Source organism: Heptranchias perlo, chromosome 3 (assembly GCF_035084215.1).
Source record: "Heptranchias perlo isolate sHepPer1 chromosome 3, sHepPer1.hap1, whole genome shotgun sequence".
Classification (NCBI taxonomy): domain Eukaryota; kingdom Metazoa; phylum Chordata; class Chondrichthyes; order Hexanchiformes; family Hexanchidae; genus Heptranchias; species Heptranchias perlo.
In genome coordinates, this window is record NC_090327.1 from 129,313,522 (window position 1) to 129,332,779 (window position 19,258).

At 43.3% G+C, this 19,258-nt stretch overlaps 1 protein-coding gene across 2 annotated transcripts in view; it reads right to left on the reverse strand.

Moving 5' to 3' along the window:
- Positions 1–19,258, reverse strand: part of bmp6 (bone morphogenetic protein 6) — a 135,295-nt gene that overhangs the window by 46,807 nt on the left and 69,230 nt on the right. For both annotated transcript variants that reach the window (XM_067981965.1, XM_067981966.1), the window contains exon 4: positions 17,878–18,026. In XM_067981965.1, the coding sequence (XP_067838066.1) occupies positions 17,878–18,026 (149 nt within the window). The remainder of the gene's footprint in view (positions 1–17,877; positions 18,027–19,258) is intronic.

Genomic DNA, 19,258 nt, shown 5'->3' on the forward strand with positions numbered 1-19,258 from the left:
AGTAACCCAGCGTGTCATTTAATGACCAATCACATTCCACCAAGAAAAGTCAACAATTCAGAAGACAAAAATCACCAAATTACCCATAAATTTGTTTAACAACTTCCTCCACTCTCTTCTTTAAAACAGCATAATGCATGGTCCCTCATCTGGTCAGCTGACTTCCCAAGCTCAAAACCCAGAGAGGCCGAGGCAGAGAGAGAGGCAGAGGCAGAGAGAGAGAGAGAGAGAGAGACAGAGGCAGAGGAAGAGGAAGAGAGAGAGAGGCAGAGAGACAGAGACAGAGGCAGAGGAAGAGAGAGAGAGGCAGAGGCAGAGAGAGAGAAAGAGACAGAGGCAGAGGCAGAGGCAGAGGAAGAGAGACAGAGGCAGAGGCAGAGGCAGAGAGAGAGAGAGGCAGAGGCAGAGAGAGAGAGAGGCAGAGGCAGAGAGAGAGAGAGACAGAGGCAGAGAGAGAGAGAGAGAGAGAGAGACAGAGGCAGAGAGAGAGAGAGAGAGAGACAGAGGCAGAGAGAGAGAGAGAGGCAGAGAGAGAGAGAGAGGCAGAGAGAGAGAGAGAGAGAGGCAGAGAGAGAGAGAGAGAGAGAGAGAGTCAGAGAGAGAGAGAGAGAGGCAGAGGTAGAGAGAGAGAGAGAGGCAGAGAAAGAAAGAGGGACAGGCAGAGAGACAGAGACAGGAAGACAGGAGAGAGAGAGAGAGAGAGAGAGGGTAAGGAGAGAGTGAGAGGGGGAGAAATAAACTCTTTTTTGCATGAAGAACATTTTATGAATTGACATGAGGGAATTCAATTAAGTTTTTTAAAAAAAACAGATCAGCAGAAATCATACTTATCAAAAATTGCAAACAGTACCCAAGGTTACTCTGCAAAGTTGCCAGGACCCGTATTCTGATGCTTTTGATATTATCCTTTGTATAGTTCAAGCCACACTCCAGAGACTAGAGAAAATAGTATAGGCTGACAGCTCAGTGCAGTAAACCAAGGGGCAATAGTAAATAAGTAAAAATATAAATAAATAAATATCAAATCAGTAATTAATTAGATCTAAAGGCTAAAATTAAAATTAACTAAATAGAGGATACCAACATTAAAGGGATCTAAATTGCATTAAATAAAAATCTGGTATACATAAGTAATAAATAGGAGTTAAGGGGATACAAAAATAAAGAAGTTAATAAACAAAAAAACAAGACTAATTAGTTATAAATTAATCTGAAATCAAGCTAAATCCATCCACTAAATATAATCTAGGTCTCAAGCAATTGTAATATGTCTAGAAATAAATTGCTACTAACAAACAAATAAATAAATAAATAAAAACTAGAAATGGCAGCACAGACTATATGTCGGGACTGTGATATGTGGCAGTTTGTGGACAGTGAGACTGTCCCAGATTGTCACATCTGCAGGAAATATCTCTGCCTTGAGACACTCCAGCTCAGACTCTGGGAGGGTGCAGGGAGCTCAAGGAGGGTGCAGGTCAAAGTCTAGATATCAAGTAAAGGTTTAGTGACTGTAATCAATACACCCGTTCTTTTAAATATTACAGGTTTAATTCCTTTCGCTAAATGCAGTGCTGTTTATACAGTTCCTGCTCCTGCCAACTGCCTTTTGTTGAATGCACACATCTGACAGCAAGAAGTCATCTTTACTTGAGCTTAACTGTACTGAATTGAACATTGTTTCTTCAAACGATACTTTAAACACTTTGCTTCTACAATGTAAAGTAGCAGATTTTGTGATATTCCATCAGCTTCCTCATGTCATGAAATAGAAACTTGTCTTTAGTGGTGTTTCTGTAACAGGAAGAACCGTTCTGGCTGCAGCATTACAGCGTTATTGTAAACTCTTTCTTTTTGAATGCATTAACGATATCGTTGAGACCAATGCTTCCCCCCCTGTGATTACAATTTTTTTTTAAAAATGAGACGTTATTTTATGCTGCTGTAACACAAAATGGGATAGACCGTGGGAAATGGAGCTTAGCCAATATACATGCAAGATTTTCATAACCCACTTATGACTGAGATTATTCACATGCGAGTGGCAAGTTACAAAGGCTGCTTGTGTAAAAGCATCAAATGACAGCACTAGTGCAGCTGGCAACTGAAGCACGCAGGGGACTCGCCGAGACTGGCTACTGGGAACAACTGATTTAGTGGGTCTTCTGGCCCACCAATCTTAGTGAGGCTCAGTAGTTTTATATTTGGCTTGCAGCTGGCTGCACAAGACCTTATTCTTCAGGAATCAGCTGCACCAGCACAAGTTTCACACAGTGTAAAAGCGGCTATCGAGCTATTTATCCTGAGACAGGCGATAATTCCCACATTGTACAGCTCTCTACATGGTGCAGCTTCAATTTTTTTTTAAATGATAAGCACTGGAGGCTAGGTAGCATATTGTTAATTGAGAATTCATTGTCCTGTACTTTCTAACCATGGTTTAAATTAATCATTTCAATCTCTTCATGTCAAAGGGTGTTTTATAGACATACATTTTTTTATATATAATACACCCACATGTACTCAGCAGATGTCCTGTGGCATTGCTCCCAGTCAGGGGATACACTATTTTCCAACAGGGTTATTGCACCACAAAACACGGAAAGTATTCTCAGGGCCGCTGATATGAAATTCTGTTTTTACTACATGGTATTCTGGGATTTTAACTGATACTTTGAAGATTGAATTCCACAAATGTCAATTTTTTTCATAAAAATCATAAATAAGTGGCCTTGATTATTGTTTGCATCTGATTTGCATGTCTTATTTAAAGCCATCAGGATGCACAATATAATGGCAGGTAAAATGCAGCAAATTGGAGGTACGTATGTGGAGTTTTGGAACAGTAATAGAGGTAATTCTGGGGTACGGTAGTACTGGTGGAGATTTCCAAGAGTTTGGCCACGGTGGTGGGGTCAAAGGGCATTGGAGGTCTGGGGCCATGGGAGACGACAACAGTAGAGGGTGCCAGGCTGTGGAGCACTGAAGGGGATCCAAAGATGTATCAGCACCGAGGACGAGGCACAGGTCTGGTAGTATTGGGCAAATACAACAGTCTGGCTGCACTGGGGGAGATCTTATGGTCTGGCATCACCGTGGGAAGGGGTCAGGATCTGGCACTGGGGTGGGGGAGGCCCAGGGTCCTGCGGCATTGACTAGAAAGAGGTACCAGGGTCTGTCAGTACCTGGGCACGGAGCAGCCTGGGGTACTGGAACAACGGTGAGGGAGATACAGGTGCGGCAGCACTTGGAGCAGGATACCGGGGTCCTGGTTTCAGGAGCATTGAGGGGAGCAGAATTTGGAACCATGGTGTGTGGGGCACCAATGCTGGCAGCATTGAGGTGGAGAACGGCTCGGAAAAATCTGGACAGGTTTGCCCCAGGGTCATCTCTGGGCCATCAGACATCCCTGCACTGCATTCCTAGGGTGTCAACCTGAAGCCAGTCTTAAGCACAAAAGGCACTTTAATACTGTATACTTACACTATAACTAACATAGCTGGAATGAATTAAAAGATTTACAATTTGATAAGTCAGATGTTGTAATTAGCTTCTCAAAGGCAAAGGTTAAATATTAATAAGTACACGTAAAAAAATTACCCTGTCCTGCTTAACCAACTTTCAAAATTAAATTTTGCCTTAAACTTCCTATAAATACTCTCTCCTGGGTAATAAACAGAAAAAAAACATTTTACAATTACAGGTGCGTTGTTTCACAAATAGCTACCACAAGTGTGCTCTATAGCGCAGCTTGACATGCTTTCTGGTGTAAAAATGAAATGGCTTTTATTAAAAGTTTAGTTGAAAACCTAATCAAATTTATCACCCAATTTCCATTCAAATCAATTTAAAAATTAGCTAAAATACTGATACACACAAAGACATAACCATGTTTTAACTTAGCCCACAAAGGGCCACTGTTCTTGCAGAAGCTTTAATCTTACCAGAGTTATTTGTTGTAATAGAGCTTTCTTCAAATCCACAGACACCATCTTGAATAGAGGATTTTGGATGGGTTCCATAGTATCGTAGTATGGTACAGCACAGAAGGAGGCCATTCGGCCCATCGTGCCTTTGCCGGCTCCTTGAAAGAGCTATGCAATTAGTCCCACTCCCCTACTCTTTCCCCATAGCCCTGCAAATTTTTTCCCCTTCAAGTATTTATCCAAGTTACAATTGAATCTGCTTCCACCACCCTTTCAAGCAGTGCGTTCCAGATCACAACTCGCTGCGTGAAAAAATGTTTCCTCATGTCACCTCTGGTTCTTTTGCCGATCACCTTAAATCTGTGTCCTCTGGTTACTGACCCTCCTGCCAGTGGAAACAGTTTCTCCTTATTTACTCTATCAAAACATTTCATGATTTTGAACATGTCTATCAAATCTCCCCTTAAACTTCTCTGCTCCAATGAGAACAATCCCAGCTTCTCCAGTCTCTCCACATAACTGAAGTTCCTCATCCCTGGTACCATTCTAAGTAAGTCTCTTCTGCACCTCCTCGAAAGTTCTGACATCCTTCCTAAAGTGTGGTGCCCAGAATTGAACACAATAGTCCAGCTGAGGCCTAACCAGGGTTTTATAAAGGTTTAGCATAACTTCTTCACTTTTGTACTCTTAAGCCTCTATTTATAAAGCCAAGGAACCCACATACTTTGTTTTTTTTTTAAAAAACAGCCTTCTCAACTTGTCCTGCCACCTTCAAAGATTTGTTCCATTTTAGATGCACAGGAAGAATTAAGAATGATTTTTAGACAGATGGAATTCAGACACCACTTTGTCCAGAATGTTTGGATACTGTGGACTGTGAACTGTTCTGTCTTCATACTGGATTCAGAGTTGTTCAGTGAGTAACATTTCATCTGTTTACATTACCATTGTGTAAACACTAGTTCCCAGTACAGTTTCCTTTTCTGCCTGTTCAGTCTATAACTACACATGAGGCTCAAGTGTATTAACTGAGAGATTTTGCACTGTGCAAAGGTTAATCAGTAAATGGAGCCATGGCATAGTCAATTGCACATTTTATAAACAAACAACTTGTAGTTATATAGCACCTTTAATGTAGAAAAGTGTCCCAAGGCACTTCAGAGACAGAATCAGAGCCAAGTTAGAAAGGGGGGTGAGGTGGGTTTTAGGGGGGATCTTGAGATGAAGGTGGAGAAGTCTAGGGAATTTCACAGCATGCGGTCTAGATGGCTGAAGGGACAGCAGCCAATGATAGATTGGGGGTGTGTTAGTTGGAGGGTTTATCATCAATTCATTCATGGGATGTGGGCATCGCTGGCGAGGCCAGCATTTATTGCCCATCCCTAATTGCCCTCGAGAAGGTGGTGGTGAGCTGCCGCCTTCAACCGCTGCAGTCCGTGTGGTGAAGGTTCTCCCATAGTGCTGTTAGGAAGGGAGTTCCAGGATTTTGACCCAGCGACGATGAAGGAACGGCGATATATTTCCAAGTCGGGATGATGTGTGACTTGGAGGGGAACGTGCAGGTGGTGTTGTTCCCACGTGCCTGCTGCTCTTGTCCTTCTAGGTGGTAGAGGTCGCGGGTTTGGGAGGTGCTGTCGAAGAAGCCTTGGTGATTTGCTGCAGTGCATCCTGTGGATGGTGCACACTGCAGCCACTGTGCGCCGGTGGTGAAGGGAGTGAATGTTTAGAGTGGTGCATGGGGTGCCAATCAAGAGGGCTGCTTTGTCCTGGATGGTGTCGACCTTCTTGAGTGTTGTTGGAGCTGCACTCATCCAGGCAAGTGCAGAGTATTTCGTCACACTCCTGACTTGTGCCTTGTAGATGGTGGCAAGGCTTTGGGGAGTCAGGAGGTGAGTCACTCGCCGCAGAATACCCAGCCTCTGACCTGCTCTTGTAGCCACAGTATTTATATGGCTGGTCCAATTAAGTTTCTGGACAATGGTGACCCCAGGATGTTGATTGTGGGGGATTTGGCAATGGTAATGCCATTGAATGTCAGGGGGAGACGGTTAGACTCTCTCTTGGCACTTGTGTGGCACGAATGTTACTTGCCACTTACCAGCCGAAGCCTGGATGTTGTCCAGGTCTTGCTGCATGCGGGCACGGACTGCTTCATTATCTGAGAGGTTGCAAATGGAACTGAACACTGTGCGATCATCAGCGAACATCCCCACTTCTGACCTTATGATGGAGGGAAGGTCATTGATGAAGATGGTTGGGCCTAAGCCGCTGCCATGGGGAACTCCTGCAGCGGTGTCCTCGGGCTAAGATGATTGGCCTCTATCAACCACTACCATCTTCCTTTGTGCTAGGTATGACTCCAGCCACTGGAGAGTTTTCCCCCTGATTCCCATTGACTTCAATTTTACTAGAGCTCCTTGGTACCACACTCAGTCAAATGCTGCCTTTGTTTCAAGGGCAGTCACTCTCACCTCATAAGAACATAAGAAATAGGAGCAGGAGTAGGCCAATCGGCCCCTCGAGCCTGCTCCGCCATTCAATAAGATCATGGCTGATCTGGTCCTAACCTCAAATCTAAAATCATGTCCAATTTCCTGCCCGCTCCCCGTAACCCCTAATTCCCTTTACTTCTAGGAAACTGTCTATTTCTGTTTTAAATTTATTTAATGATGTAGCTTCCACAGCTTCCTGGGGCAGCAAATTCCACAGACCTACCACCCTCTGAGTGAAGAAGTTTCTCCTCATCTCAGTTTTGAAAGAGCAGCCCCTTATCCTAAGATTATGCCCCCTCGTTCTAGTTTCACCCATCCTTGGGAACATCCTCACCGCATCCACCCGATCAAGCCCCTTCACAATCTTATATGTTTCAATAAGATCGCCTCTCATTCTTCTGAACTCCAATGAGTAGAGTCCCAATCTACTCAACCTCTCCTCATATGTCCACCCCCTCATCCCCGGGATTAACCGAGTGAACCTTCTTTGTACTGCCTCGAGAGCAAGTATGTCTTTTCTTAAGTATGGACACCAAAACTGTATGCAGTATTCCAGGTGCGGTCTCACCAATACCTTATATAACTGCAGCAACAACTCCCTGTTTTTATATTCTGTCCCCCTAGCAATAAAAGCCAACATTCCGTTGGCCTTCTTGATCACCTGCTGCACCTCCATACTAACCTTTTGATTTTCTTGCACTAGGACCCCCAGATCCCTTTGTACTGCAGTACTTTCCAGTTTCTCGCCATTCAGATAATAACTTGCTCTCCGATTTTTCCTGCCAAAGTGCATAACCTCACATTTTCCAATATTGTATTGCATCTGCCAAATCTCCGTCCACTCATCCAGCCTGTCTATATCCCCTTGTAGGTTTTTTATGTCCTCCTCACTCTCTACTTTCCCTCCCACCTTTGTATCATCTGCAAACTTTGATATGTTACACTCGGTCCCCTCCTCCAAATCGTTAATATAGATTGTAAAGAGTTGGGGACCCAGCACCGACCCCTGCGGAACACCACTAGCTACTGGTTGCCAATCCGAGAATGTACCATTTATCCCAACTCTCTGCTTCCTGTTAGATAACCAATCCTCCACCCATGCCAGAATATTACCCCCAATCCAGTGATTCTTTATCTTGAGCAATAATCTTTTATGTGGCACCTTGTCGAATGCCTTCTGGAAATCTAAATGCACTACATCCACTGGTTCCCCTTTATCCACTCTGTACGTTATATCCTCAAAGAACTCAAGCAAATGTCAGACATGACTTCCCCTTCGTAAAGCTATGCTGACTTTGTCCTTTTAAATTATGTTTATCCAAATGTTCCGCTACTGTCTCCTTAATAATAGACTCCAAAATTTTACCCACCACAGATGTTAGGCTAACTGGTCTATAATTTCCAGCCTTCTGCCTAATACCCCTTTTAAATAACGGTGTTACATTAGCAGTTTTCCAATCTGCCGGGACCTTTGCCGAGTCCAGAGAATTTTGGAATTCAGCTCTTTTGTCCATGTTTGGACCAAGGCTGTAATGAGGTCTGGAGCAGAGTGGTCCTGGTGGAACCCAACTGAGCAGGTTATTGGTGAGTAAGTGCCACTTGATATCACTGTTGACGACACCTTCCATCACTTTGCTGATGATTGAGTGTAGACTGATGGGGTGGTAATTGGCCGGATTGGATTTGTCCTGCTTTTTGTGGACAGGACATACCTGGGCAATTTTTGACTTTGTTGGGTAGATGCTAGTGCTGTCGCTAGTGCTGGAGCACAAGTCTTCAGCACTACAGCCGGGATGTTGTCAGGGCCCATAGCCTTTGCTGTATCCAGTGCACTCAGCCGTTTCTTGATATTACGTGGAGTGAATTGAATTGGCTGAAGATTGGCTTCTGTGATGGTGGGGATATCGGGAGGAGGCCGAGATGGATCATCCACTCGGCACTTCTGGCTGTAGATGGTTGCAAACGCTTCAGCCTTGTCTTTTCCACTCACTAGAGTGTTGCAGGAAGTTGCATGGATAGGGATGGGCGAGGCTATGAAGGGATTTAAAAACTAGGATGAGGATTTTAAATTGGAGGCGTGGGGGTGTGGGGGGGACCAGGAGCCGATTAAGTCAGCAAGCACAGGGATGATAGGGGAGCAGGATGTGATGCAGAATAGGATACAAACAGTCGAGTTTTAGATGAGCTGAAGTTTAGAGGGTAGAAGATGGGAGGCCACCACGAAAGTACTGGAATAGTCAAGAGTGGAGATGAAAAAAGGCATGGATGAGGGTTTCAGCAGCAGATGGACTGAAGCATGGGCAGGAGCAGAGGCGGGTGATGTCATAGAGGTGGAAGTAGGCGTCTTTTGTGACGGAGAGCGTATGGGGTCGGGGGCTCAGCTCGGGGATGAGTAAGGTGCCACAATCCTATCTGGTTATCCTGAGACAACGGGTGAGGTAGGGGAATGAATCGGTAGCGATTGTATGAGATTTGTGGTGGGGTCCGAAGACAATGGCTTCAGTCTTCCCAATGTTTAACTGAAGGAAGCTAGGGCTTATCCATGACTGGATGTCAGACAAGCAGTCTGACAACAGAGGTGGGATGGGGGTTCGTTAGTGCTAGTGGAGGAGAGGTAGAGCTGGGTGTCAATAGAAACATGTGGAAGCTGACCCCATGTCTGTGGATGACACTGCCAAGGGGCAGCATGTAGATGAAGAGAAGGGGGCCAAGGATAGATCCTTAGGAAGCTCTGGAGGTGACTGTGCAGGGGAAGAGAGAAGAGAAGCCATTGCTGGAGACGTCTGGCTATAATAAGAATGGATCCAAGTGAGGGCAGATTCACTGAGCTGGATAGCAGAGGCTACAGAGAGGTTGAGGAGAAGCAGGAATAATGCACCATTGTCACAGTCACCGAGGAATGTTATTTGGGACATTGATTAAGGCCGTTTCAGTTCTATGGTAAGGATTGCAACCTGATTGGGGAGATTCAAACATGCAGTTGCAGGAAAGATGAACACAGACTTGGAAGGTAAGCAAAACTTGAGAGGAAAGAGAGGTTGGAGATGGGGCGGTAGTTTGCAAGGAGAGGGGTTGATTTTTTTTTTTTGAGGTGGGAGGTTTTGAGAGAGATCCATTTAAAAAGTGTTGCAAAGTTACAGTAACATTTTTATTTCAGTAGAATTACAGAGGTTTACAGCACAAATACAGGCCATTCAGCCCAACTGTTCTATGCCGGTGTTTATACCACACACTCGCCTCCTCCCACCCCCTTTCATCTAACCCTTTCAGCATTCCTCAACTTTATTTTGCAAAATGAGAAGCACGCTTTGAACTTTCACGTAGGTTTGGATCACATTAAGTATCGGACAGCAGTTTTTCTTTGAGTATCATGTAGTTGGATTGTCAAGGCAGCTGGGAGAGTATGCAGGTTTCACATTCTCACAATTTCTAACATGCAAAAAGATGAAAGCCTGGCAGAATAAATCTTTCCTAGTATGTAATATTTACACAAGCTACTTGCAGCCTTGATATCATTCTGTAAGCAGTATAATTTTGCAAGTATAAAGGATAAAATCTAAAGCATAAAACTTTCTTCCTCCCAACTGATATTAAAGCCAACAGAATACTTTTGCATGTTACTTCATGCCACGTAATGTCATGCACTTTTCATTGGAACGAATCAGTTCTAAAATATCCGCCTTTCTCTACTCCTCCCCACCTCATAAAGAAGTTATGTTAAACCCGTATAGAACCTTGGTTAGACCACATTTGGGAATGCTGTGCACAGTTCTGGTCTCCATATTATAGAAAGGATGTAGAGGCATTGGCGAGGGTGCAAAAAAGATTCACAAGGATGTTACCAGAACTGAGAGGTTGAACAGGCTGGGGCTCTTTTCTCCAGAAAAAAAGGCAACTGAGGGGTGACCTGATAGAGGTCTTTAAGATAATGATAGGGTTTGTTAGGGTAGACAGAGAGAAAATGTTTCCACTGTGGGGGAGTCCAAAACTAGAGGTCATAAATATAAAATAGTCGCTAATAAATCCAATAGGGAATTCAGGAGAAACTTCTTTACCCAGAGAGTGGTAAGAATGTGGAACACACTACCACAAGGAGTAGTTGAGGCAAATAGCATAGATACATTTAAGGAGAAGCTAGTTAAACACATGAGGGAGAAAGGAATAGAAGGGTATGCTGAAGTAGGGAGGGAGGAGGCTCATGTGGAGCATAAACGCCGGCAAAGACCAGTTGGGCCGAATGGCTTGTTTCTGTGCTGTAGTTTCGATGTAACCTCCAAAACAATTTCACAAGCACTAAGCAGCCTTCTTTTTTTTAAAAAAAGAAAGCCATTTTCAATCTGATTTAGAATGGCATAATGTAGACCATGGGCATTTACTGTATCTCTTGGCCGCATTACTAAATGAGACAAAGGCAGATGGTTGCTTTTGACGTTTCTTCCACCGGCACTCCTCTCCCCTTCCCTCCTAAAAAGGAATTACTCCCTGCTGGGGTACAGCTCCACAGATGTCAGTCGCCCTCCTCCAAGAAGATTTATTGGTGAATGGGCCTTGGCTGCGTGCTGACGGCCAACACACACGCCAACCCCCAACACAACTGATTTAATTCACTTAACCATTCTATTCTTGTATCCGTTTTAACAGATGTATCAAGGTTGTCACGAAGCTAACAATGGACTGTCAACTGGATTTCCTTCAGTGTTATCACTCTCGCCTCTGAGTCAGGAAGGTCGTGGCTTCAAATCCCACTCGAGACTTGAGCACAAAATCTAGGCCGACAGTCCCAGTGCGGTACTGAAGGAGGTGCCGTCTTCAGACGAGGCCCCCCGTCTGCCCTATCAGATGGACGTAAAAGGTCCCACGGCACCATTTTGAAGAGCAGCAGAGTTCTCCCCGGTGTCCTGGTCAATATTTCTCCCTCAACTAACATCACTAAAACAGATTATCTGGTCATTATCACATTGCTGTTTGTGGGACCTTGCTGTGTGCAAATTGGCTGCTGTCTTTCCTACATTACAACAGCGACTACACTCCAAAAGCACTGCATTGGCTGTGCAGCACTTCGGGGCGTCCCGAGGTCATGAAAGGGGCTATATAAATGTGAGTTTTTACTGTAAAGATGGTCACAGTGTTATACACAGAGTATTTATATCATTTAATTCATTACAATATACACATTACAGTGCAAAATAAATCTTTAATAAAAGGCAACAGAGTTTCTGCCACAGTTTGTTGAAGAGTTTGTGCTAAAATATAGGTAAGTTATAAGCACAAGCTTGAGTATTAGCAGCTGATGGGGCGGCTTTCACACCTAACAGAAGCGCTGGTCACATTGATTGTCAAAAGTGCTTGAGCTCTAGAACCTGATGAGGTGAAAAAGTCTGAAACATTAGCAAAATACTGCAGATGCTGGAAGTCTGAAATAAAAGCAAAGTGCTGGCAATCCTCAGCAAGTCAGGCAGCATCTGTGGAGAGAGAAACACAGATGCTGCCTGACTTGCTGAGTATTTCTAGCATTTTCTGTTTTTATTATAGACTGAAACACTACTGAATTGGGCAATTATCAACTTGGCAAAAACACTTGTAAACACTTTTAAAAAGATCTTAACACATTGTCAAAAAGGGCGTAACACATCGGCTTTATATGACAGTGTATGAGTGGCCAAAGGTGCCTTTGCTAGAGGTGCTCTGGCTACAATCGGATAGTAAAGATTGGAGCCAAGCAAGGGTGGTCCCACTTACCTGGACAATAGACAAGGATGGTGTGATCGACCGTGTCCAAGGATGCAAAGTGGCCAAGGAGAGATAATGTACCTCTTTGGTTAGGGCCATTTCAGTGCTGTAGGAGGGATGGAAGAATTCAAACAGAGTTGCAGGAGAGATGGGCACAGATCTGGGAGATGACCACACGTTCAAGGACATTACAGAGGAAAGGGAAGTTGGAAATTGGAAATTAGGCAGTATTTAGCGAGGACAGAGGTCGAGGGTGTTTTTTTTCTCCCCCCAGGTTGGCGGTAGTTTTGAAAGGGACAGCGGCCGAGGAGAGGGAACGATTTCAAAAGGGATGGGGAAGGAAGAAAGGGAGGAGGGGTAGTGCTTTGAGACACAATAGTGCAGCAGTACAGCCAAAGGATTAAATAGAGAAATGGTGCCAATAGAATCTCTCTGGATTGCCCTAAGGAATAGCATGGGATTGGTCATACTTGAGGGATCACGTTATAGGTTGCCAAACAATGTAGAGGAAATTGAGGAAGAAATTTGTAGACAAATTAGAAGAGGCAAATATCAACAACCGAATTAGAATAATAATTACCCCCAAGTAGATTGGGATAGGGAAAATGTTTGTGTAAGAAAGGGGAGGTTTTTGTTTTACAGTTCAGGACTATTTTCTCAGTCAATATATTGTCACTCCAACAAGGAATGAAGCAATACTTAACCTGGTTCCAGGTATTGAGGCAGAGCAACTCGCCAAGGCTTCTTCGACAGCACCTCCCAAACCTGGGACCTCTATCACCTAGAAGGACAAGAGCAGCAGGCACATGGGAACACCACCACCTGCACGTTCCCCTCCAAGTCACACACCATCCTGACTTGGAAATATATCACCGTTCCTTCATCGTCACTGGGTCAAAATCCTGGAATTCCCTTCCTAACAGCACTGTGGGAGAACCTTCACCACACTGACTGCAGCGGTTCAAGAAGGCGGCTCACCACCACCTTCTCAAGGGCAATTAGGGATGGGCAATAAATTCTGGCCTTGCCAGTGATGCCCACATCCCATGAATGAATAAAAAAAATTATCTACTTCTAGAGCTCATAACATTTTCCGGATCACAAAATTTAGTGTGAAGGATGCCGAGACATCCTTTGTGGTGAATGAATTCCAAAAAATGATAAACAGCACTTACTTATGCTTAACAATCCTGATCATCTTTGGTACGATTAGATGGTACAATGTACTTGACTCTAAATCTAAATGGAGGGATGGCTTTCAAAACCAAGCAAAAATCCCAGTTAATAAATAACTCTGCTCTATGCGGCTCAAATTACTTAGAAAATTGCTTTACATTGGAGTGGTCAGAACTAGTGTGAACAGTTGGTCATCATATGAGAATGATTCCCATCCTCTCTCAATTAAACAATCCAAGTGACATTATGTTCCTTTATGGAACCACTGTATTGATCTGTATATATTCACAAAACATTGGCAAAAAGGAGTTAAGCTTAACTTTCTCTTGCATTAATCATCTAATTGACTTTCTTAAGTTGATTACAGATACTATTTGAAGTATATTTCTTTCCTAGAATACAGGGCAGATGTGAAAGCAACAAACTTAAAGCACAGATTAACAGCCCCATAAGCACCAGCATCATGATATATTTATGCTCTGCTCTTCATGTGTAAGAACATCTCATTGCACTTTACAGCAAAGAGAAATGGACACCAAGCAGGAGTGAGGAATTTGGGATGTGTCTAAAAGCAGGGAGAAGGGTAGCAAAATTAAATGGTTATGGAAAAAGAGTTTCAAAGGGGAAAGTGTGATAGAAATTTTTGGGAGAAGTAGTAGTGAATGTAGTTTATAAAGATGTTTAGCAAGCATTTGATAAAGTGCTGCATAAGGAATTGGTTGAGAAAGTTAGCACCCATTGGCATAAAAGGGAAAGTGGCAGTATGGAGAGAAGGTTGGGGAGTACCTTCACCACACGGACTGCAGCGGTTCACCACCATCTTCTCAAGGGCAATTAGGGATGGGCAATAAATGCTGGCCTTGCCAGCGACACCCACATCCCATGAATGAATTAAAAAAAGTAGGCAATTTGAAAACTGGGGAGCATTCAGAAAGTAGTGACCACAATATAATTTTTATATCCTCCCTATATTGGGGTATCCAAAACTGTACACACTAACACCAATTGCAGCCTAACTTAGGTCTGGTACAAGTTCAGCATCAGCTCCTTGCTCTTGTACTCTTTACCTCAAGTCAACGGCCTTACCTTGCGTTGCCACCTTTAACGAATGTATCCACACACTAAAGTCCCACTGCTTCTTCATTCCGTTTAAAATCTCATCGTTTGAAGTGTATTACCCACATGTGAGGATAGTTAGAATATGAAATTCTCCCCCATCCATTAGTGTTGAAGCAGAGCCCATAATTATTATTTTTTTAAGATGAAATTAGATAGCAGCTTGATAAACATGAATATTAAAAGGTTATGGTGTGCGAGCAAGTCAGTCGGAAAACTGGCTCAGGTGGAATAAAAAACACTGCCAGAGACTTGGTGGGCCAAGTGATCATTTCTGTGCTCTAACTTTCTACAGCAGACTATGGTGTTTTGCTCTCTAGTTTGTCTGTATTTTCTATGCGAATCCTCCTAGCATCCGACAGAATAGCCTGATTCTAAGTCCGGCCACTGCATGTCAAACCACCAGTAAACTGCACCGTAATGAGAAGGATCAAGAGTAAGCAAACCACTCTTAACCACAATTGTTTGCTTGTTTCAGTTTGGTTCAATTGGTAGAATCTGTACCTCAGCTAGAAGGCTGGAAATCAAACCCCATACTGAGAGAGTGGTGCATTATTGAAAAAGCGATCCTTTAGATAAGTTGTAAGAGAAATGCTGCTCTCATCTGCTTGCTCGGGTGGACATTAAAAGATCCCATGGCACCATTTGAAGAGCAGAGAAACCTCCCAGTGTCCTGGTCAATATCCCTCCTATAACCAATACCAACAAAAGTATAGATTAACTGCTCATTTATCTTGTTGCTATTTGTGAGTCACTGTTGCTTCACAATGGCTGTTGCATCTGCCTACATAAGAGCCACAGGACTCCAGAAGTAATTAAATTGATGAAGTGTTGGGAGAAGTTTTGCTGTGAAGACACCATTTTCAACTGCCGGCCACCCATTTCGCACCTGAACTACGGGCAACTGGCAGAGGAAATTCAGGTGGGCACTTCAGACATCCCTTCGATGCCCAAGGCCTGCCCGATTCAACTTTCAGGCAGGCTTTTAAACGGCCGCCCAGCACTCCCGCCCAAAACCGGGGTGGGGGAGGGTGTCGCAGTTTAAATATGCAAATTGAGGGACCTACACCAGTTGTAGGACACGGACTGCAATTTTCATGTACAAACGTGCAGAGCGTGCACCACGTACGCTAGATCCAGTCGTGCCAGGCGCCGAACGGCCTAACTACTGATCCTTAAAGGGATCACTCCTGGCCTTTCGAGAATAAATAAGTGTTTGTTTTTCTTTAAAACGATTTTTGTGGGATCTGCTGCTTGAATTCATGTAGAAGCCTTCCAAAACCGCCGAGCTGCTGCCATTGGTGCCCGCAGCTCACCAAATGAATTTAAAAAAGAGGCCTGAAACTGAAAATGGCCCCAATTTGGGTGCAGTTTGAAAAGCTCCCTTTATATAAAAGGCAAGTATTATTAATTTGTTTACCAGGTGTGGTTCCTAGTCTTCGGTTGGGGGGGGGTCAGTTGAATATGGCAGGTGTCAACTACTTCAGTCTGTCACCTATTAGTAATCTGACCATCATCCCATCGGTGAAAATTTGAGACAGTATTTACTCACACCAGTTAAGATGTGAGAATAGCTGAATGACTGTTATGCCAATAGTTTCAGCTACTTGAAAAGCTTTCTGCCATACGTCTCAGACCATCGGAGACAAACTTTGGCTGCAAGTTTGCAATCTGGCCAGACATTTGGCAGCTGTTTGTGGACATGTGGTAAACATTCCTTCTGCGTGGAGACCAGCTTTGAAACTGACTGGAACCTGAATCCTATGAAGAGGATATCCGGAGAGGGTGTCATCTGGGACTTTTCCATAGTTTAAACCACAAATCCCAGTTGTCCAAATGAGGAAAGTGTCTGAACAAGCTATCACAGCTCCATGCCGAGTGTGTGATCTCATGGACCAGTCACTTAAGGGTGGGATGCAAATTTACTTCCAACACTTCACTACCCACACTTGCAGGTATCACTGACACTCTGTAATGATCTTAAGGGATTGAGACTAGGCCAAAGGGCAGTATGTATTGGTAACATGTGCCAGCCACCTGGAACCATAAAAAGTTGAGTTTCTCTTCGTACCGGCTACGTGGAAACAAGTTATATTTTAGGTCTACGGTTCTTATCCCATCTGCTGGGCATAATGCCTGAAAAACTGGACGGTGTTTTGGAGAAGTTTTTTTTTTGCCTAATACTCTACTCCTTAAAGATTACATAACTGTATAGGATCAGGTCTTGCATTCTGCTCAGTTTTCTGGCAATACTTCCTTACCTTGGGAAGCTACTGCTTCCAAATATACTTTGGGAAAGAAGGAAAGACAACTAGCACTGCATGATGCAGAACTGAGCGATACATACCAGAAAGAGTCTAATTCCAATTTCTGGTCCTTGCTGTTATCTGATCTAAGCCAGGACAACATGGAGGGGCATTATAATTGGTAAGCAACATTAATCAGGATTAAAAATGGTTCCCTTCATCTTAGTATTGGTTTTATGCACACTCTTTAGCTGACCATATCCAATGGCAAAATATTGATGTTCATGCGATTCAGTTGCGAAAGATAATGGCTGATTCCTTTCCGAATTAAGTCCTTTTCCTACTGTGGGCCAGCAGCATAACTATGATCCGGACTATGTAGGGAAATCGGGAATCACTTCAGTCCGTCTATTTTTTTTAAAAAAAACAGCTCAATCATTTTGAGTGTATTTGCATCATGTGAAGTTATAATCCATAGGAAGGAAGTGGAGAATTTAGTCAGAATTTTTCAAGCTAGCTTTGGCATAAAAGTAAATCTGTAAAGCATATAGCTAGAAGTCAACTAAAAATAACAGGATCTTGCATGCTAGAAACAGACACTGTACTGTCAAGAGAAAAGATTTCTTCTGCAGCACTGTAAATGCAGATGGGGGGGGAAAAAACTGAAGGTATCATAAGCAGCATAAGACAAGTCACTTATAGTCATAAAGGGACATGCACTATTGCAATTTCTTGTGTATATGCAAAATTCAAAAGTATACTGCACATCTTACTGTTCACTAAATATTTACAAGCCAAATAGTTTCTGTTCAATCCCTTTTTGTTTATTTTTTTTTACAACCTTCCAAAATGTAATCAAATTATTTTTTCTTAAATAAGTGATCAATCCACAAGTGGGAATTTGGGGGTGGTAGAAATCAATTGACTGAACTCAATGTAGGTGGATTGATTTAAGTTAATTCAAACAAATAAAGGTTCTAAGTTTCATTTTTGTCAGCTATTAATGGTGTGAAGAAAAACAGGAAAAATAAATAAATCACTCAAAATAGTTAATGCAGCTTCAATGAATAGTACTTTGTACAACAACTGAAAAAGTTGCATTATTATACCTACACTTAAAACAATGAAGTTGACGGCATAAGGAAGTTGACCCTCACTTTGTAAGCAACCTAACTGCTCAAATTTACCCACCGTCAATGGTCCCCACACGCAGCTGGAGTCCAAGGTTGTGCTGTGGGCTCATCACCCATAGATTGCTAGTAGCAGTGATGTCAAAAACCAGCCAGCCTTCTTCTGAGGCCCAAACTGTCCGAGTATCCAACAGGAACAAATCTGTATCTCTGCCAAAGAGAAGGGGGGAAAAAATTATTGCATTTTTGAGTTTCAAAGCACTGCTGTAACACCTAGAAGGCTATCGCACTTTATTCCAGTCATATTTCTGAAAAAAGAAAACTTTTCAGATAGAAAACTATCATGAAAACGTCTATTACAAAAATGTATTTATTAGCCCTTACCCATAATTAATGAATGCAAATTACTCCCAAAAAATTTTTTTTCCACCTAGGCAGTAAAGTCAACTGAATTATTTACTCTATAAACGACTACAAAGATTATTTTTCTCTGTTTAACAGGGAAACATTGAGTTCCCTTGTACAAAGTAGAAGAAAAGGGACAGACCCTTAATGCCAAGTCTCTGCCCTGGAAAACTCAGGGGTTTCTCCCAAGGGGGTGCCATGCCTGCTTCCGGCACAAGCATTTAAATATTTGTAAATGGAGGGGGCAGTGAAGTAACGGCATCGCCCGCCTCATTTTCCTCTCCCAACGGTAGGTGGCCACACTATGAAATGAGCCTTAGGCCTCGTACCCAGCCCCACTTAGATTGGGGGATCTGAGTGGGACCTGGATGCCACCTGCTACAGCCATGCAGTAAATAAAGTACCTGCTTTTGCAAAGGCACAAAAGAGGAGGAGGAGGAGGATAGGAGCTGGTGTTCTCTTTGGAAAGCAGCCAGAAGGCCCCGCAGCCAGTAGCCATTACTGCAGCAGCTGACTTCCCTCACCTGCTTTCAAGTACAGGAGAGAGTGTAGCTTTGATCATTAAGGAGGACTTAATTGTTCTGGAGAAAGGATACTGGCTGCAGGGAAGAACTAAAGCAATCTGGGTGCAGCTGGATCAAGCAGTTGGCACTAAATTGATCACTGGTACCTGCTACATGTCTCCAGGTCAAGGGTTCAAGATTAGGCACTTTGTACACAAATTAGAAGGGCTACAGAACAAGGTTGCATCAGTACTAATTACACAGTTATTCAGTGGTCTGATTGGGATCAGACAAATCTGGAGGGAGGCAGGGCTGAAATATTTGTGAATATCAATAATTATTTTTTTGTTCAGCATGTCCGAAGAAACACCAGGGAAAATAATTTACTAGATTTAGTTCTTAGCAATGATCCGGCAATGGTATCTGACCTCCCTGTGGTGGGGGACAATGTGGGCACCAGATACCGTTGCATGACCAGATTTGAGTTGAGCAAGGAAGTTACTGCAGATAATTTAACGTGAGTGCCAGATTTCT